The sequence below is a fragment of the Urocitellus parryii genome, chromosome 1 (assembly GCF_045843805.1).
Source record: "Urocitellus parryii isolate mUroPar1 chromosome 1, mUroPar1.hap1, whole genome shotgun sequence".
Classification (NCBI taxonomy): Eukaryota; Metazoa; Chordata; class Mammalia; order Rodentia; family Sciuridae; genus Urocitellus; species Urocitellus parryii.
Window position 1 is genome coordinate 250,339,765 of NC_135531.1, and position 22,056 is coordinate 250,361,820.

The 22,056-nt window shown below is 38.1% G+C and overlaps 1 protein-coding gene across 10 annotated transcripts in view; it reads left to right on the forward strand.

Annotated features, from left to right (window-relative positions):
* Cflar (CASP8 and FADD like apoptosis regulator) overlaps positions 1-19,338 on the forward strand; it is a 56,867-nt gene extending 37,529 nt beyond the window's left edge. For 9 of the 10 annotated variants that reach the window (XM_026405307.2, XM_026405305.2, XM_026405310.2 and 6 more), the window contains 2 exons: positions 1,002-1,512; positions 3,311-4,495. In XM_026405307.2, the coding sequence (XP_026261092.2) occupies positions 1,002-1,512; positions 3,311-3,449 (650 nt within the window). In that variant the 3' untranslated portion in view covers positions 3,450-4,495. Of the gene's footprint in view, positions 1-1,001; positions 1,513-3,310; positions 4,496-15,901; positions 16,015-16,772 lie in introns of those variants that run through there. The other variant, XR_013344389.1, reaches the window with a different exon arrangement.
* Positions 19,339-22,056: the final 2,718 nt, after the last annotated feature.

A 22,056-nucleotide genomic window follows, 5' to 3' on the forward strand; every position in this document is an offset into this window, starting at 1 on the left:
TTTCTATTTTCTATTAGAAAATATATAAATTGATTTATGAGGGTGTGTTTATTCCTCCACTAAGGGTAGACTGAGCAGATGAGAAAAATGAACTTAGTTGCATCTGTAGGGCCATCAAAACTTCTAGAAGACAAACAAAAAGATTCTAAACAAGAGAATAGGAGGTAATATTTACTGAGCACCAAGAGTTTATTTGTACTGTTTTATCCTCACAACAATCTTGTAAGGTGGTTGTCATTCCAACTAAAGCCAGAGAATCCCACTTTCTTAAAGTCATATAGCCTAAGGTGGTGGTAAAGTCAGGGCTGTCTGGATTAATGTCTGCTCTTGCTACTACCTTACACTGGCCCTCAGGATGCCTGGGAGAAGACTCTTTGGGGGTATTTTAGAGAATCTTGGCTAAGTCTCAGTTGCTCAGGCAGAAGTTGGTCACACTGGGAAGCAGATTGTGATAGGAACTGGGAAGTCCAGAAATGGTCTTGACTTAAACCAAGGGGCTTCTGAATCAGTCCATGGCAGGTTGAAGGAACTCATGACCTGTGCTGCTTTTTCTACAGCTATTTGGATCTAGGCTTGGATTTGTACTCCACAAACACTTCCATTCCAGTATGTGTGGGTTATTGTTAAGACTTGTTATTTTAAGAAAGAGCCTTTTGAAAAATCCCCAACTTTGTTTCAGTTGAAAAGAAAAAGATTTTATTCTTCTTGTTTGATTGGACTGGAGTGGGCTGTCTGTGCCTATGGTCACATATGCTGGTGGTGACAGGCAGAGACAGTGGTGTCGTGGAGAACAGACCAGCCTTGTCAACCTGGGGCATGAAAGTCACATATTTCATATTTTGGATTTCTTCTTCCTGTCCAGTTTTCAGGCCCCTTAAAATACTGTCACACAGAAACAAAGAAGAAAAGGAGACTAGACTAGATACCCAGTTCCTAGCATTCCAATTTCTTGGGCTTTTCTGACTCCAGTGTTGTTTTCCATGTTTGTTTATTTTCTCCAGAAGTTCTTCGACACACCTTCACTTCCCTGGGCTATGAAGTCCAAAATTTTTTGCATCTTCGTGTGAAAGACATAAGCCATGTTCTTCACCAAGTTGCCAATCTGCCCCGACACCGACACCATGACAGCTTTGTGTGTGTCCTGGTGAGCCGAGGAGGCTCCCAAAGTGTGTTTGGCGTGGATGAGACTCACTCAGGGTTATCCTTGCATCATATCAGGAGGATATTCATGGGGGACAAATGTCCTTCCCTCATAGGGAAACCAAAGCTCTTTTTTATTCAGAACTATGTGGTGTCTGAGGGCCAGAAGGAAGACAGCAGCCTGCTGGAGGTCGATAGTCCAGCGGTGACCAATGTGGAATCCAAGGAACCAAAGCCTGGGCCAAGCACGGTTCACCGAGAAGCTGACTTCTTCTGGAGCTTGTGCACTGCTAGTGTGTCCCTGCTGGAGCAGGCCTCTAGCTCACCCTCCTTGTACCTGCAGAGCCTCTCTCAGAAGCTGGAGCGAGAAAGGTGAGCCACCGAGGAGACCAATCCTGACCTCATTTATTGTCCTGCTACCAAATGTTTGATGTCATGTTTGATGCCTTCCTGGAGGAAAGGGATTTTTCTTTCCCCATGAGGCTTGTCTTAGGGGTATAATATAGACCAGTTCAACTTACGAACACTTTATGTTAGCCAGCTTGTAGTTTGGATATTTTTCTTTAAAGCTCAGAAATTTTAAAATTTCTTACTACAAGAACAATACATAAAATCATAAATATAGATGCTGAAAACAGAATGTAACAAGCATTTGTAATCCTCCTAACTAGAACCATCCTCTGTTAACCAAATGTTAGTGTGCCGCCTCCAGGCATTTTTTTTTCTTGGAGGGGGGATTCCCACACAATCCTAGATACAACCCATATGGAATCATCATTGACTATTACTTTACAACTTACTTTTAGTTTGCTTAATGGTAGATCACAGACATTTTTGCATGTCAATAGTCACATTGGGACAACATCATTTTTAATTTTTGCAAAGCAGCTACCAATATGGCTATAGCTTATTTTACTCAACTGACCCTTAGTCATCAGATACTGTTTTACTTTTACACAAAGAAAGGGTTAAAAGCATCTTTACAGCTTGACATCTTGCTTATAAGAATTGTTTCCATGGAGTGAATTCCCAGACATGGAACCACTGTGTCAAAGGGCATGCAAGCTTTGGATACCTCTGACTTAATTGTCTTCTAGGACACTTATGCCAGTCTCATATGAGAGTTTCTATGTCCCTGAACTCTCACTGATAACTGCATGCTCTTTTTTTTTTTTTCCATGTTTTGACAGTTTGATGGGTGAAAAAATGGCATCTGACTGTTCAGGTCTGCAGATTGTTGTTACATATAGTAATCACCCTTATCTGATGCTTTGCTTCGGTCACTGTCAACTACAGTCTAGAAATATTAGGTGGAAAATTACAGAAATAACTTACTCATAAATTTTAAACAACTTTTATACAGAATATTGTTGTAATTGTTCTGTTTTTATTATTGTTGTTGTTAATCTCTTTCTGTGCCTAATATGAAAATTAAGCTTAATCATAGGTATATAGTTTTGGGAAAAGCATAGTATGTGCAATGTAGATATATGGTGCTAACTGTGGTTTCATGCACCCACTGAAGCTCTTAGAATGTATCTTCTGTGGATAAGGGGCTGCTGTAAACATTTTTGATGTTTATTGTCAAGAATGCTTTCCTAAAGGAAACACTGGCATCCTGGTTTCTAGATAGGCTGAGGGAAGCCACAGTATACCTTAAGTGTAAGATTAATTGACCTTTGTAGGGCCTCTTAATTATAATTGAGAATGATATTTTTGAGCCGCCTGTTGAATGCATTCTGGGTTGTAGCTCTGAAGACCCAGGAACAAATCTCACAGCTTTCTTTCCCCAGTCCCCTCCATGGTGGCGCAGCAGGAAGGGAAGGGCCTTAGCAGGAACAAGTCAGACTTCAAAGGTTGATGCTCTATGGGCCAGTGGTATTATTGACCCTTTACACCCATCCTGCATTTGCATAGTTGACCCAGGTGGGTTATGGTCCAGCCAGTGTGTTCTCAGAATAAAATTCTGCTCTCTACAGAGAGGGAACTGTGGCTGTTGGACCAGTGCCACCAACTGGTTTGGATCATTCTTGAAGCAGCTTGTGGAATGTCTAGAAAGGAACAATTTCAAAGAACTTTCACATCTGTTGGCTTATTTTACCCTAATGACAATATGTCTTCTCTTTGATATTTGCTTAACATTAAAATTTGCCTTTCTCATTTCCTCCAGAAAACGCCCACTTCTGGATCTCCACCTTGACCTCAACCGCAAAGTGTATGATTGGAACAGCAGAGTTTCTGCCAAGGAAAAGTACTGCCTCTTTTTGCAACACACCCTGAGAAAGAAACTCATCCTGTCTCCCACATGAAAACCCCAAACCTTTCTTCACCTGGAGGTCTCCTTCTCTAGAGAGAGAGTGGTTTTCAAGCATGCATGCATGTGAATGGTATGTGGAATAAGATACTGCACAATGCTGTACAATGAGGAATGCTTGACTGGAAGTGGGGTTTGAACTGTCTGAGAAGAAAGTATCGGCATCTGTTGCTGAAAGAGCTGGCCAGGTCAGCCTTGGGAGGGAAAAGCTTCAAAACAACAGTTGAGCACTGTTGAATTGGGCAAGTACCAATCAAGTGAACCCAAGATACAGAGATCAGCTTAATTAACCTGTGTAAATCCATACTCCATCTTAAAAAGTAAAATGCAAATGCAGATTGAGGAAATCAGAACACCACAAACAGGGTCTTGCCTTCTAGAAACAACAGCAGTTAACCAAAACTTTGTGTATCACCTGGCAAATTTTTTTCCTGCTCCCAAGATTTAAGTGTAAGAGAGAGGTTATCTTAGTCCATTTGGGCAGCTACATCAAATGATCATAGACTTGATAGCTAAACAGCACACATTTATTTCTTACAGTTCTAGAGGCTAGCAAATCCAAGGTGCTGTCAGATCCTGTGTCTGGTGAGGGCCTTCTTGGTTTTCAGAGAGCTATCTTCTGTTCTCAAATGGCAGAAAGAGAGGGAGGGGTTGGGGAGGAAGAGGGACAGAGAGAGAAACTTGCAATACACCTTCTGGTCTGTTATTGTTTAGTGAGTGGGGGACTCCTGCAGTTATCTTTATATTTACTTTGCTTAGGGGCATCAGGAGGAAATACTGTGTCTGTGTGGCCCTGTGAACCAGCACCCCATGCTAATTATAATAGAGAGAATGTAAGAAGAATCTTAATGCAGCTTTGGTTGCCTTCTGCAGTTCCATCTTGACAAAGTGACAAGCATTTTCCATTTATTCTTTTTCTTATCATAAACAATTACAGCCACACGCATGCCAGGCAAGCGCGCTACCGCTTGAGCCACATCCCCAGCCCGTATTTTATTTATTAAACTTATTTATTGTTTAAATAAAGTGTTCTAAAATATACATGGAGACTTATATTTCTTTAAGGCAATATAAGAGATAAGAAAGAACAAAATTGGTGGTTTAGAGGAAGTCTGTACTTTCCAGTTACTCCACAGCTTGGGATTTGAGCAATGGGAATACTGCTCAGCTAGATGGGTGACCGAGGGAATTTACTAAAATTCAATAGAGGTTGGTTAGACATAGAGAAACTCAGAAATTCTGGTGTTTCAAACAGGACTAAAAAGAGCTCATCAGAGTCAACAGAGGGTGGCAGCACCTCCAGGTCACTGCAGAGAAGAAGGACAACACAAAGGGAGAGAGAAACACAGCAGACAAATTTGGCACTGGAACGCCTGTAGAATAAAAAGGCATTTGGAACTTAGCTGATCCAGAGGCTGCACAGAAAGCTGATGCCCTGGATCTCTCAACATGGGAGTGAAGAGCTGAGGCAGGGAGACAGCTGGTAGAGGTCATGAAGGAACTTGTTGATGCAGGAACCCAAGAGAGCATTGTGAATACTGTCATACTGTCCCAGCCAGTGTCTACTGAGGCATAGGGTGCACCTAGCAATTGAAACAGGCACAGAGAAGATTGTAATCATGGAGATTTAGGTCAGAGATTACAATAGGGAGTACAGCTCTTTCCCTTCAAGTCTGTTGGCTTGGACCACCAGCTGAAGAGGGTCAGGAAACCTGAGATGCAGCTCAGGAAGGCCATATTCACAGGTAGTGGAGTGTCTGAGACCCGCTGTGCCCACTTCATCCAGGGTGGCTGGTTACCAAGACCTACAAATAGAATTCTGGGGAGGCTCCTGAGATCCACATGCCCAGAAGAGATCAGCAACTACCTGATCTAGTTTCTCTGGAGTAGATACCATCTGACAAAGTTCCAAAATTCTGATCAGAGCTAGACTTCAGCCAATGGAACTTCCCATTTAGAATTCTGCAGAAGCTCCACCCTGGGAGCACATCTGTCTAGTCTGTCCAGACAAAACTCCAACAGACACTGCTTCCCATTCCATTCTACTTAGTACAGGTGAGTAGGGAAGTCCAGAAGCATTTCAATCTGTTTTGATTTCAGGCCACTCCAGTCAGCAGCTTGGTGAGCAAAAACGAGAAAGGGTTTAATAACCCTCACCCCTTGCTTTCTCTAAGGGGTGCATAACCCAAGAAGAAATGGAAAGAAGGACAGTCTGGAAGTCTGGTATAGTCAATGAACATCTATCCTTGTTAGTAGTTTCAACTACCTTTCTTCAATTTTTCTTTAAGATTTTTTCTTGTATTTGCTGATATATATATATATATATATATATATATATATATATATATATATACACACACACACACACATATGTATCTTTTTATCATTTTTTTCTTTTTTATTATCTTTTTGTTAATATTATTTTTTTTGGTACTGGGGATTGAACCCAGGGGCACTCAACCACTAAGCCACATCCCCAGCCCTTTCTGTATTTTATTTAGAGACAAGTTCTTGCTAAGTTGCTTAGGGCCTCGTTAAGTTGCCCAGGCTGGCTCTTGAACTCTCTATCTTCCTGCCTCAACCTCCCCAGCTGCTGGGATTGTAGGCATGCACCACCACACCTGGCTTGTTTTGTTTTTTGAAGGTATTTTTAAGTTTTAGTTTTTATCTCTTGTTACTTTCTCCACTTTCTTCTCTCTGTAATAACCAAATTATCTTGTTCTTTCTCTATCTCAGTCTGTATTTTGTTTCTTTTATTTTTTCCTCTCTCCTTCTTTATGTCTTCACATGCTACTTCTCTTCTGTCTTCTCTCCTTTCACCTTTTGAATATTCCTTTTTCTTTAAATATTTATTTTTTAATTATAGTTGGACACAATGCATTTATTTTATTCATTTATATGTGGTGCTGAGGGATAGAACCCAGGGCCTCACACGTGCTAGGTGAGTGCTCTACTGCTGAGCCACAACCCCCGTCCACTCCTTTTAAATATTCTTAACTTCCTTTTGCCTTCCTACTCCATTTTCTTTTCTCTGAATTATCTGTATTTTTATTATATTTAAAAACCATTTAGTTTATATAACTCCTGCCTCATCATTTATGTTGCAGTGGCCGTTGGTGTTGTGGATGTTGTAGTGGACACCTGGTGTTTACTTTAATGACGTGTCTACTTCATGCCTGTAGTTTGTTTTTGCTGTTGTTAATTTCCAACCCCACCATTCTTGTTTGTGTGGTTATTTAGAGTTATAGATATCATGGTAGGTTCCTAGTATTTACTTTAATGATGTATATTGTTCTCTGCCTTTATTGCTGGTTTTTATATCCCCCTTTTCTGTGAGGTATTGGAAATCTAGTTATACTGCTGAGCTACACCCCAAACCCAGCTAAAAGACAGCACACTTGGTCCCAAACCCACTCAAACTTCAGCAATACTTTAACACACACATTCACACACACACACACACACAAAATAGAGGAGCAAAAAACTCCCACAGAGGCCCTCTACAGAAACAGCTAGGGAGGGGCCTCAGGTCCCATTTGTGAACATCTGCTCCTATGGCAGATGTGGACATCACACCTATGTAGAGACTCAACCTAGAGCACTCCTAAATTACAGACATACAGACTTGTCAAGTTTAGAAGAGCTACCACAGAGGGCATACCTTATATGTCCTGCTGTATAAAACACAACTGCCTGATCTGCTAGAAGGATCACACTCTTGTGTGTCCTACAGAAAAAGTGGGATCTTAAGCTCCAACACATTACAGTGCTATATCAAAGTGTACTATCATCCCCCCAAATGATCAGGGAAACTATACTACAACATCCACTTGGAAATATATTCAACAACTTACAACACTCTGATGTCCCAGAACACATTACCAAGAGAAGGTTGGTAAAAAAATCCCTCCCATCAGAGTACAAGAGAACTCTGTCCCAATAGATGAACAAATCATAACACAAAATAGAAATATAAGAAATATAAAACAAGGTAACATGACATCTCCCAAGGTTTATAATTCACCAACAACTGACTCAAAAGATATTGAAGTAGATTGAAATACTGGATTAAGAATTTAAAAGAATACCAGGTGTGGTGGTGCCTGCCTATAATCCCAACAACTCAAGAGACTGAGGCAAGAGGATCACAAGTTCAAAGCCAGCCTCAGCAACTTAACAAGGCCCTATGCAACTTAGGGAGATCCTGTCTCAAAATAAAACATAAAATGGGCTGGGGATGTGGCTCAGTGGTAAAGCCATCACTACGATAAATTCCTAGTACCCCCCCCCCCAAAATTTTTCAAAAGAATAATTATAAAAAGATCAACAAATTCGGATATACAGTCAATCAACAAGTACATGAAAAAATGCTCACCATCTTTAGCAGTCAGAGAAATGCAAATCAAAACCACCCTAAGATACCATCTCACTCCAGTAAGATTGGCAGCCACTATGAAGTCAAACAACAACAAGTGCTGGCGAGGATGTGGGGAAAAGGGTACACTTGTACATTGCTGGTGGGACTGCAAATTGGTTCGGCCAATTTGGAAAGCAGTATGGAGATTCCTGGGAAAGCTGGGAATGGAACCACCATTTGACCCAGCTATTGCCCTTCTCGGACTATTCCCTGAAGACCTTAAAAGAGCGTACTACAGGGATACTGCCACATCGATGTTCGTAGCAGCACAATTCACAATAGCTAGACTGTGGAACCAACCCAGATGCCCTTCAATAGATGAATGGATAAAAAAATGTGGCATTTTTTATACACCATGGAGTATTACGCAGCACTAAAAAAATGACAAAATCATGGAATTTGCAGGGAAATGGATGGCACTAGAGCAGATTATGCTTAGTGAAGCTAGCCAATCCCTAAAAAACAAATGCCAAATGTCTTCTTTGATATAATGAGAGCAACTATGAACAGAGCAGGGAGGAAGAGCAGGAAGAAAAGATTAACATTAAACAGAGACATGAAATGGGAGGGAAAGGGAAAGAAAAGGGAAATTGCATGAAAATGAAGGGAGACTCTCATTGCTATACAAAATTACATATAAGAGGTTGTGAGGGGAATGGGAAAATAAACAAGGAGAGAAATGAATTACAGTAGATGGGGTAGAGAGAGAAGATGTGAGGGAAGGGGAGCGGGGATAGTAGAGGATAGGAAAGGTATCAGAATACAACAGTTACTAATAGGGCATTATGTAAAATTGTGGATGTGTAACCGACGTGATTCTGCAATCTGCATTTGGGGTAAAAATTGGGAGTTCATAACCCACTTGAATCTAATGTATGAAATATGATATGTCAAGAGCTTTGTAATGTTGTGAACAACCAATAAAAAAAATCAGCAAATTCCAAGAGAACACAGAAAAACAATGAATTAAGGCAGTCAGTACAGAATATGAATGACAAATTTAAGAGATAGAGATACAATAGAAATCATGAAGTTGAAAGGTATAATGAATCAAACAAAAATTCAGTTGAAAGTCTCTCCTTTAGAGTAGAACAAGTAGAAAACAGAATCTCAGAGCTGGAAGAGAAAGTGTTCAGCCTTTAATATTTAGATAGTAATAAAGAAAATAAATAACAATGATCAGAATATACAAGAACTCTGGGGCATTAGGAGACCGAATTTAAGGATCACTGGAATTGAAGAGGAATATGAGATACAGACTAATGGCATAGATAACCCTTTCAGGGAAATAATAACAAAACTTTTCAAACCTTGGAAATAAGATGGACATCCAGATATAGGAGGCATGCAGATTAAAACATTATGATTAAAATGCCTAACACAGAGAACAAGGATAGAATTTTAAAAGCTTCAAGAGAAAAACATAGTGTCACATGTAAAAAGGTAAGCCAACTAGAATTACTTTTGATTTCTCAAAATAAGCTCTAAAACTCAGGAGGGCATTGTTCCAAGCTCTTAAGGAAAATAACTGTCAACCAAAATTTCTATATCCAGAAAACTATCCTTTGGAATATAAGGGAAAGAAAAACCTTCCAAAATAAACAGAAATTAAAATAATATATAGGAAAAAAAGAATGTATGCCTACAAAGCCAGCATGACAGAAAATACTTAAAGAAATGCTATATATGGAAGAAATTAAAAACAAACTCCAGGGCTCATAAATGGATGAATCTCATTAGAAGAATAGCTAAGCAAATGAGAAACAAGACTGAATTATACATTAGAAATAAATCAAAATTGCAAGAATTAATAAACATTTCTCATAATAACATTGTAAATGGTCTCAACTCTTCAAAAAAGACAGACTCAGACTGGATTAAAAAACAAGATCCAACTGTATGTTGTTTGTAATCATCTCATAGGCAGAGACAGCCACAAGTTGGAAATGATAGGAAGGAAAATGACATTACATGTAAGTGGAGCCTCAAAACAGGCAGAAGAAGCTATTCTTATATCTGACAAAGCAGATTTCAAGCCAGAATTAATCAGAAGAGACATTCACTATATACTGTTAAAGAGAACAATCCAACATGAAGACACATTGATATTATTTATGCCCCAAACATCCGTATGCCCAATGACATAAAAGAAACACTACTCAACATAAAGACTCAGACAGATCCCAATGCAATAATCCTACCTCTCACCAATTGATAGGTCATCCAGACATAAAAGCAGTAAAAACTCTTTATACCTAAAGTATATTATATATTAAATGGACCTAACAGCCAAATACACTTTCTTCTCAGCCCTTCATGGAAGCCTCTTCAAAATACCATGCTTTAGAACACAAAGTAAATCTTAGCAAATATTTTTAAAACTGCTATAGTTTCTTTCATGCACCTTACTAAATCATAGTGAAAAGAAACTAGAAATCAATAGCAATAAAAACAACAGAATTTATGTGAAAATATGGAGTGATTAAATAACACATTTTTGAACAATGAATGGGTCATCTAAGGATCAGGGAAGAAATTTAAAAGTCTAGAAACAAATGAGAACAGAGTTACAATGTATCAGATGTCTAAAACACTAGAAGGCTAGACAAGAGGAAAGTTTATAGTTATGAGTACCTACATTTCAAAAAAACAAGAAAGATTCCAGACAAACTCATGATGCATCTCAAGATCTTCAAAAAACAAGTCAATTCCAAAACCAGGACAAGAAGAGAATAATTAAGATAAAAAACAAATATCAATGAGATTAAAGCAATACAAAAAAATCAACATAATGAACAATTGTTTATTTGAGGTGATAAACAGATTTGCTAAGCCCTTAGCCAAACTAACCAAAAGAAAGAGAAAGAGCCCCCAAATTAGTAAAATTTGAGTTAAAAAAGGAGCTATCGCCACAGACGTCACTGGAATCCAGAGGTTCATTAGGGTCTATTTTGAAAACTTGTGTTCCAATAAATTAGATAGAAATAGATAAGTTTCTAGACATATACAACCTACAAAAATTGAGCCAAGAGGCTATACAAAACTTAAACTGACTAATAATAAACAATGATATTGAAGCAGTGATAAAAAGCGGTCCAACAAAGCAAACCCCAAGATCAGATGAATTCTTTTATGAATTCATATTTAGAGAAGGACTAATGTCAATAAGTTCCTTAAATTATTCCATGAAATATAAAGGGATGAAATACTTTTAAATTCATTCTATGATGCCAGGATCATCCTGATACCTAAACATATAAAAGAAGAACTACAGATCAACATCCTTGATGCACATAGATGCCAAAATCCTTAATAAATATTGTCAAATCCTATTTAATATCACATTAAAATAATGTTCATCATTATCAAATTGGTTTCATTCCAGGGATGCAAGGATGGTTCAACATTCTTGCATCAAGTGAAATCAAAAAATGTAATTCACCACATAAATATAATTAAAGATGAAAACCACAGTCATCTTAATAGATGCTGAAAAAGCTTTTGTCAAAATTCAGCACCTAGGGCTGGGGATGTGGCTCAAGCGGTAGCGCGCTCGCCCGGCATGTGTGCGGCCCGGGTTCGATCCTCAGCACCACATACAAAGATGTTGTGTCCATTGAAAACTAAAAAATAAATGTCAATCTTTAAAAAAAAAAAATTCAGCACCTATCATAATATAAACAGTAAAGAAGCTAAGAATAGAAAGAACTTACTTAAATATCATGGAGGTGGGGCTGGCATTGTGGCTCAGTGGTAGAGCACTCACCTAGCATGTGCGAGGCCCTGGGTTTGATCCTCAGCACCATATAAAAATAAAGATATTGTGTTCAACTACAACTAAAAAAATAATAATAATAAATATTAAAAAAATATCATGGAGGTGATATATGACAAACCCAAAGCCAACATCATAGTAAATGGGGAGGGACAATGGAAAATATTTCGTCTAAAATGAGGAACAAGACAAGGAAAATTAATTAATGAAAAAATGAAATTAATTAATTTTTAATTAATTTCATTAATTAATTAATGAAATTAATGAAAAAATGTTCAAGAGCTTTAGTAATCAAGGAAAGGAAAAAATAAAATTATCACTGTTGGAAGATGACATGATCCTATACTTAGGATATTCATAAAGCTCAACAAGAAGACTTCTATAGTTGATAAAAAATAAACATAGTGGAATATAAGATCAACATATAAAAATCAACAGCTTTCCTGTATACCAATAATAAAGCCGCTAAGAAAGAAGTCAGGAAAACAGTTCCATTCACAACAGCCACAAATAAGCAAATAAGTTGGGTGGCGCACATCTGTAATCCCAGCGGCTCGGAAAGCTGAGTCAGGAGGATTGTGAGTTCAAAGCCAGCTTTAGCAACAGCGATGCACTTAGCAACTCAGTGAGACCCTGTCTCTAAATAAAATAAAAAATAGGACTGGGGATGTGGCTCAGTGGTTGAGTGTTTTTGAGTTCAATTCCCAGTACCAAAAAAAACAAAACAAAAACAAATGAACAAACAAACAAAAACCTAGGGATAAATCTAACTAAGGAGGAAAAAGACCTCTACAATGAAAATTATAGAACACAGAATAAAGAAATTAAGAAGACTTTAGAACATAGAAAGACCTCCCTGTTCTTTGATATGCAGAATGAATATTGTTAAAATGGCCATAATACCAAAAGCAATCTACAGATTCATTGCAATCCCCATCAAAATACCAATGACATTTATTAAAGAACTAGAAATAATAGTCTAAAATTCATTAGGAAGAATAAAAGATGCAAAATAGTAAAAACAATTAGAGTAACTCAGGAAGCATCACAAAACTTAATTTCAAATTATAATACAGAGCTATAGTAACAAAAATTTCATGGTATTGGCATAAAAACAGACATATACACAAATGGAATAGAATAGGAGAAATGGAAACAAACCCACACAGATATAGTCATCTGATTCTTGATGCACCAAAACATATATTGGGGCCTTTTTAACAGCTAATGTTGGGAATCTGGATATCCATGTACAGAGGAATGAGAGTAATTCCCTATCTCTCACTCTGCACAAAAGTCAACTAAAAATGGATCAATGACATAGGATTTAGACTAGAAACTTTGCAACTCCTAGAAGAAAACATAAGGTCAACACTCCCAACATGTAGGCACAAGCGATGACATCCTCAATAGGACTCCTAAAGCTCAGGAAATAATACTTAGAATTAATAAATGGGACAGCATCAAATTAAAACACTTCTTTACAGAAAGGGAATCAATTAATAGGGTGAAGAGAGAGTCTCCAAAATGGGAGAAAATCTTTGCCAGCTGGTCTTCTGACAGAAGATTAATATCCATAATATATAAAAAACCCCCCCAAAAAACAAAAACAACAAAATAACTCAATCAATAAATGGGCAAATTAAATAAATAGATACTTCTCAAAAGAAGAAATAAAAATAGCCAACAAATTAATGAAAAAATGTTCAAGAGCTTTAGTAATCAAGGAAATGCAAATCAAAACTATATTGAGATTTCATCTCAGCTGAAATGGTCATCATCAAGAATATAAATATTAGGTCTGGGGTTGCGGCTCAGTAGTAGAGTGCACGTCTAGCGTGCACAAGGCGCTGGTTTCTATCCTCAGCACCACATAAATGTAAGATAAAGATATTGTATCCACCTAAAGCTTAAGAATAAATATTTTTAAAAAGAATACAAATACTAATAAATGTTAGAGAAGATGTGGGGAAAAGGAACACTGATACACTGTTGGTGGGATTGTAAATTAGTACAACTACTATGAAAATCAGTATGGAGGTTCTTCAAAAGAGTAGAAATAGAACCCCTACATGACCAAATATACTACTCTTTGGTATTTATCCTAAAGAATTAAAGTCATGTTAAAATGACATATGCATATCCACATATATAGCATCACAATTCGTGATAGCCAAGCTATCAGCCTAGGCATTGGTTCACAAGTGAACAAAGAAAGTGTAGTATGTATGTATATATATATATATATATATATACACAATGAAGTTTTATCCAGCCATAAAACAAAATTGTCATTTACAGGAAAATGTATGGAACTTGAGGACATTATGTTAAGCAAAATAAGCCAAACTCAGAAACTGTCAAGAGTCAGTCATATGTTTTCTCTCATATGTGGAAGACAGAGAAAAAAGGGCAAAAAATTTAAAAGGAGAGGGTGGGGCATCTCATGAAATTAGAAGTGAGACCAGCAGAGTAGAAGAAGGGGACCAGGGTATGGAGGAGGGAAGGAAAAGTGAAGGTACAAGGAATGAGATTGACCAAATTATGTGCATGTATGAATATGTCACTATTATGTATAATTATGCTGCACCAATTAAAAATTAATTTAAAGAAAAATATGTATAAAAGAGAAAAGTGCACTAAAATATTTCAAATTTTTGATAGCCCCAAACTGATAATTAGCCATCTGTTCAGTAATAGGATGAAATTTTATGTAGGTAGTAAAATTAGGTAAAAATAGGAAGAGCTTTCATTAATTGAGTTGTTATTAGCTCATTTGGAATAAATTATTTTATTTGATCCTCATAACAGCTCTATGAGGTAGGTATTATTAGCATATTATTTCTTCTCACTCATAGATGAGGAAAATGAGGCAAAGTTGTGTTAAGTCAGTTACCTGCGGTCCCCCTGAGCTGGGATATTCAAGCTGTGAAGAGTCACTTCAGGACCCATACCTTTAACAAGTTCTTTGTTTTTACAAAGAACGTTATCACACGAAAAAAAATTTTTTTTTTTCTTAGAGTGAGAGAGAATTTTTAATATTTATTTTTTAGTTTTCGGCAGACACAACATCTTTGTTGGTATGTGGTGCTGAGGATCGAACCCGGGCTGCACGCATGCCAGGCGAGCGCGCTACCGCTTGAGCCACATCCCCAGCCCCACAAAAAATTTTTATTTAAAATTGTTCATATATTAATGTTACCTGAAAAACACAGGGTAGAAAATATGGTTTTATTATATTTATAGTACCTATGTTTAAAGTAAAAGCAAAGTGAAGAAATACCTCTCATTGGAAAACAAAAGGCCATAAATATTCCTAACGCGGTATTTATTAGATATGGAAGATGACAAACTCCAAAAATAGTTGAGAACTGGGAAAAGGGGAGTGAGAAAGCCATACACTGAGAGCATCGAATCTTTCCCAATACATTCTTTGCTGGTGATAAAACAAACCCTGGGGAGGAGGTGTCCATCAACCTAGAAAGGCAGTCTCCAGGAAGAGGCCAAAGCATTGATCCTTTCCTAAGTGAATGCTTTCCAGATACTACAGTGACCCCAAACCTTTCATTGGGCCCAGTAAGATAAATCCCAGAGATTGACTGTTGACCCCAGAACTCCTCCCATTTTGCCCAGTAAGACAGACCCCAAATTCCTGAGTGCCCAAGCTGACATGCTCATTATTTAAGGCACCTCTCAGTATAATCTATATAAGCCCAGTGTCCTTCTTTGTTCAGAGGCTTATTTTCCACCAGAAGAGTGGGTCCATTCCCATGCACCCACTGAATAAAAGGCTGAGATGATCTGTGAAGTTTATATCTGGCTGGGTCCTTTTGTGGTAACAGTGTAGGGATGACAGAATTATGACTGGTATATATTTTTTCTCTTTTCCAAATTATCATCTAATATTGGTTTATATATTAAAGCTAAGAAGTTTCTTCCAACTTTTTTTCTCATTGGTTCTTTTTTTTGGGGGGGAGCAGGGATTGAATTTAGGGGCACTCGACCCCTGAGCCACATCTACCACCCTATTCTATATTTTATTTATAGACAGGGTCTCACTGAGTTGCTTAGTGCTGTGCTGTTGCTGAGGCTGGTTTTGAACTTGTGATCCTCCTGCCTCAGCCACTGGAGCCGCTGGGATTATAGGCATGCTTCACTAGGCCTGGCAGCTCACTGGTTTTTCATTGTTAATGACACTTTCCTCTTCTTTTTAGTTTGGTCTTCACATCTGTCTCCTTTCTACCCCCTATTTCAGTGTAAGGGAAACTTGCAACTCAAGCACGCACAGACTCTTCTCTCAGGAGCTAGTTGTGAGGACTGATTCCCCAACCCTGGTTCCATTCTGGCTCCCCACTCTTTCCTCCTTCGGTAAGTCATCTTTCTGTTACTATAACAAATGCCTGAGATAATCAGCTTCAAAACACAAAAGGTCTATTTTGGCTTATGGTTTCAGACATTTCAGTCCACAGTCACTTAGCCCTGTTTTTTAAGGCTGTGGTGAGTAGTACAAAGTAGAGGAAGCACAAGGTAGAGGAAGCTGTTCAAGCTGACAGTTTGGAAGCAGAGAAAAGGAGAGGAGGGAACTGGGTTCCAATATCCTCTTCTAAGGCACTTCCTCCCCAATGAACTAACTCCTCCCACTAGGCCTCACCTCCCAAAGGTTTCCACCACCTCCAACAGTGCCACCTGCTGGGACCAAGCCTTCAACACACTGGCCTTTGAGGGTCATTTAAGTTCCAAACTATTGCACTTCTCTTCCATGAATAGATCGTGGTAAGTGGTATTGAACACCTTCTCCTGTCTGCAGCAGGAATCTCCGACTCTCTTCACCCATATTCTAGGTGTAAATTTTCAGGATTAATCTTGTTTCTTATGCAACCAGGAAGTCAGAATTTGAGGTCAATCTTGTCAAATTGGCTGCGATTTATAATTAGTAAAGTAGCCTTAAAGAATATGGTTGTCCAAACATCAACTTGTACCTAAATGTGGTCATGCAACTAAGTCTGGCCAATGAGAGGTAACAGAAGTAACTATGGCAGCTGCAAAAAAAAAAAAAACTTTCCTTGAAAGATATCTATGTTTTCCCCTTGCCCCTTATTTGTCTCTTCTTCCATCCTGTTGATTAGATAGTGGATTTGATGGCTGGATCTCTACCTTCTGTGTTGAACTGTGGAGGGCCATATTACAGGAATAGCTGCATGGTGAAGAATAGCTGAACATTGAATGAGGACGTTGAGGAGCAAACCCACCATACCAGCCTAGACCACCTACCTCTGGACTTTTATGTGAATGAAAAAAATCAGAATTTATATTTCTCTCAAACTGATTAGCCCAACTGATGCTTTGTTCTTTGATTAAAATATCTGGAATGTTTGTTCCTATTATAAGCTTGAAAGAAATTTGTATAGATGATTATTTTTATTTTCTAATTATTATTTAAAATGTATACACTTAAATCTGAGCTGGCCTAAATGTTTAATATGGATGATCTTGTTTTTCTTGTTTCATCCTTTTGTGCTTTTTTGAGGAGGATGGAGATGCTTAATTAAGATGGTACAGTTTGAACAGAATCGTCCTGAGAGGTGTGACTCACATGGAAAAGTCATTCTGAGTCACTCAAAATATAGACACAGCTTTTGTATTGAGTTCATGGTGAATAAGAATTCACAGTAAGAGTTTGAAAGCTACATACATAAAGCCAAGTGTGAAGGAGACAGATTCATTTTGAAAGGTTAAAGATAATCAAGATCATGACTCAAAAAGAGCCATGTCTTAAAAATCTACAGTTCCTTGTTTTCCTTGCTGGGCCCTCTCTTGCAATGCAATAACTCCAAAGGTGGAAATGTAGAACTTTAATCAAGGCCATTGAATGGAATGACTGATCTTCCCAGGGAGCCACAAGAACCTCCCTATTCCAAGAATCACTTTCTACCCCCAACCTCTTTTTTTATTAACAGAGGATTGAACTCAGGGGTGCCTCACCACAAGCTACATCCAAAGCTCTTTTTACTTTTTATTTTGAGTCAGAGTTTTGGTAAGATGCCCAGACTTGCGACCCTCCTGTCTTAACTGCCTGAATCACTGGAATTACAGGTGTGCACCACCATGCCCAGCTTCTTTTCTTTCTTTTATTGTGTTATCCCCAAAGCTTCAGGGCTCCAGAGCCAAGGTTTTCTACTTTGGCTTCATTACATATTTAATAAGCAAACACAAGAAAATCAGTTCTCTTCAACAAATCCCTATGCAATGTCAGCTGATATCTACTAAGTACCACAAATAAACTTAACTCCCTAGGCAATAACCAGGAGGACCACCTTAATGGCAGATTTGAATCAAGAATTCAAACACACATGTCTTGGGGCTGGGGATGTGGCTCAAGCGGTACCGTGCTCGCCTGGCATGCTTGCGGCCTGGGTTGGATCCTGAGCACCACATACAAACAAAGATGTTGTGTCCGCCGATAAACTAAAAAATAAATATTAAAATTCTCTCTCTCTATCTTAAAAAAAAAATTCAAACACACATGTCTTAAGCAGCACAGTGCCAGAGCCAAAAGGTAGAAACAATCCAATGTCCACCAACAGATGGGCAAACAAAATATATGCACGTTTTATATATTTACTTATATAAATGAAATGTATCCATACAATAAAATATTATTTGTCTGTATAAAGGAAGAAAGTACATGGATGAGTCTCAAAAACATGCTAAGTGAAACAAGTCAAACATGAAAGATTATATATTTTGTGATGCTATTTATAGGAAATATTCAGAATAGCTAAAACTGTGTTACCAGAAGGTATATCATATGTTGCTAGGGACTTTCCCAAAGGGAATGGGGAGAGAATGCTTACTGGATAAGCAGCTTCGTTTGGGGTGATAAAAAACGTCTTATAACTAGATAGAAGTGATGGTTGCACAACACTACAAATTTACTAAAGTCACAGATCTGTGTACTTTAAAACAGTTAATTCTATCTCATGTGAATTTCACCTCAATAAGAAAAAGAGAGATTAGAATTGATTGATTGATTCACACATGCATTATTCTAAAAACATTTCCCCCCTTTCCCCGTCTCTCTCTCTTTTTTTCTTTTTCTGCACTGAGGATTGAACTTAGGGGATCCTACCTCTTCTTCCCCAGCTCTTTTATTTTTTATTTTTATTTTGAGACAGGGTCTCACTAAGCTGCCCAGGTGGGCCTTGAACTTGCAATCCTCCTCCTTTATCAGATTTGTGTCTTACAAATACTTTCTCCCAGGCCTTGTTAGTCCTTTCATCTTTTCTTTCTCTTAATAATGCCTTTCACGGAGCTGAAGATTTTAATTTTAGTGAAGTCCAACTTATTAGTTATTTCTTTTGTGAATTGTGCTTTTGGCATTTTATCTAAGAAACCATTGCCAAATGCAAGGTCATCTAGGTTTTCGCCTGTGTTTTCTCCTAGAAGTTGTAGTCTTGTATTTCACACTTAGGTCTATGATCAATTTTGAGTCAATTTTTTTTGTGTGTGTGAAACATGTAAGGCCCGTGTCTGGATTCATTTTTTACACTTGTTCTAGCACCATTTGTTGAAAAGACCATCTTCTCTACTGAATAGCCTTTGTTTCTTTCTCGAAGGTCATTTGGTTGTATTTGTATGGGTCTGTTTCTGTTTCTCTGTCAGTTAGTTACCCCACCTTCTGGATCACTGAAGCTTTACCTTACATCTTTTTTTTTTAATATTTTTATTTTATTTATTTTTCAGTTATTGGCAGACACAACATCTTTGTTGGTATGTGGTGCTGAGGATCGAACCCGAGCAGCCCTCATGCCAGATGAGCGCGCTACCGCTTGAGCCACATCCCCACCCCTACCTTACATCTTGACAGTATACAATGTTGGGGAAATGTGGAGAATTTTGACTGAATTGTTTGTTTCATTTTAAACAATATGTTATTATACTTGAAAAAATAAAATAAAAACTAAAAAAAAGTCTAGTGGTTTTATTAAACATGATGAATGTATTTATTTTAAACACAAGTGGCATAATATTATATTTAATACTTTCTCTCTTTTTTCCTCTTGTGATGTGGGGGACCAAACCCAGAGTCTCATGCATGCTAAACATGTGCTCTACCACTGAGCTACACCTTCAGCCTCTTCTCTTTCTTTTCATTCATGGGGTCATATCGATACGTCTTTTACAATTTTTCTATATTTAAACAATGGTACAAAAACCATCTTTTCTTTCTTATTTGGTAAGGACTTCCTGCCTCATATCTAGGGTTCCCATCCCTTTTTTAGTCCTTCTTCCAAGATAGGGTATGATTTCAACTATTTTGTATCTTTAGTCTCTTCCTCTCTCTTCAATCCTTTAATCTAAAAGCAAACTCTGCCTCCCTCGTTGAATAAATTCCCTCTCTTTTGGGCCCTGTCCTAGGGAAACATTAAGACTAGTTTATACTATCTCCCTTCCTCTTTGCCCATTTACTTCAAACTTCCCTGCCATCTGCATTTCACCTTAACCATTCTAACAAGTCTTCAGCGTTCAAGGGTGACATTCATCTTGGTTGCCTCCTCCCTGTTTCTCCAAGGATCCACTACAGAAGTTCTATCTAGGACTTCTTGCTATCCTTCTCTTCCTGATCTTTAAATGTGGATATTCCTGAGGATCACTCTTTTTTTTCCCTCTATTTATATTTTGTCTTTTGACAATTTTGTGGCTTCAAGTACTATTTCAATACAAGTGACTCTAAGATGGATTTTTATACCCTACATTCCTTTCTACAAGTCTTTTCAATTTCTGGAAGATTTTCCCACTTGATTTTTCCCTCTGGTACCTCAAACTTAATATACACCCAACATTTAAGAAGCCTTATTCCAAATCTCCTGTCCATGTCTCCAATTTCGGCTAACAGCACTACCAGAACATCATTTTCACCCTAGTCCCCCTTCTTCTGTCTTCCTGTAGACAACTAGTTTCTAATTGGGTGGGTTCTGTATCTACTATGGTTTTTGCTCCTTCTAATGAGGACTTGTTTAAATTAAATATACCAAACTATTTTTTCCCCTATTTTATTTCCTGGTAACCTGTATTTCTCCATCTCAATTTCCTCAAGCCAAGAATGGAAACTGAGATGCTCCAACCCTTGGCTCGAGCAGATGCCAGTGAAACCAAAATGGAAACATCTCTGGGCAGCACAGCCTGGCTAAGTCCACATAAGTACATCTCTCGCTTTTGTTCCTATAAATTGTAATGTTTATGTTTGACACACAGGCATATTAACTGCTTTCCCAGTTTGGGTCAAACTGCAATTAAATTCCTTTTTCCTGTTTATTATCATTTCTCTTATTTCTGACATTGGTGGGCAATTGAATTCAGTCTGCCTGAACCCAGCAGGGTCTCTGGCTTGGGGCACAGGTAACTCTGTGGGTCATCCAATTTGTCTGAGACAACAGTGTTTGGAGGAAAATCTTGAAGAAGCTGAAAATGAAGATACAATTTCCACAGATGAAGGTTTTGGATAGTTGACTGAGCTGCAATTCTATTATCTCTGCACTGGAGAATCTTGAATCTTGACCAAGCTGTGTTTAAGGAGATTCTTCAGGTTGCAAAAAAGATGGTGGTTGAGTGGCAGGTACAAAATCAGGGTGAAGGCTATTGTCCTAGTTGAGTGGAGAGGTCATAAAGGCAGAGAAACTGTAAAGGTGAGGCAGGTGGCTACTGGAACTCCAGGTCAGACACTCTGTTGGGTTTCAGAGGGCTGGATTCAGTCACCTGCCTACATCAGAAATAAGAGAAATGATATAAAAGGGAAAAATGTATTTAATTACTGTCTGACTGGAACTGGGAAGGCAGTCAAATCTGCCTCCATTGGTGCTTCAGAAACATTACAATGTAAATGAACAAAAGGCAGAAAATATACATATATAGATTTATCCAGGCTTTGCTAGCCAGAGAGATGTTACAATTCAGCTTTCCCTGGTACTTGTCTGAGGGTGCTGGGGGAGCAGCTTCTCAGTGTCCATTTTCATCATGAGGAAGCTGGGGTGGAAAATGCAGGTTATCAGGAAATTAAAGGGAAAAAAGTTTGGAAATTTTAATTCAAAGGAACCCTGCTACCACAGCTTCTGAGTCTGGGTCTTTAGTCCTGGTCATTGTATCTTTCTGGATCCCAACCTGCCACCTTACCCCACATCTCCAAAACATAACTGTAGTGTAAGGTCTGTTTCTAATACTGCCTTCTTCTATTGTCCATGGTCTAATATCTCTTCCTTTGGAACTTTTGCTTCCTCTCCTGAATAGAATAAAATTTCATATGAATCTCTTCCATGTCTTCTTTCCACTTTGTATCTCAGGCTGTAATTTATTTATGTCTTGTGATATGGGGATTGAACCCAGAGTCTTGGACATGCTAGACTAGCACTACAC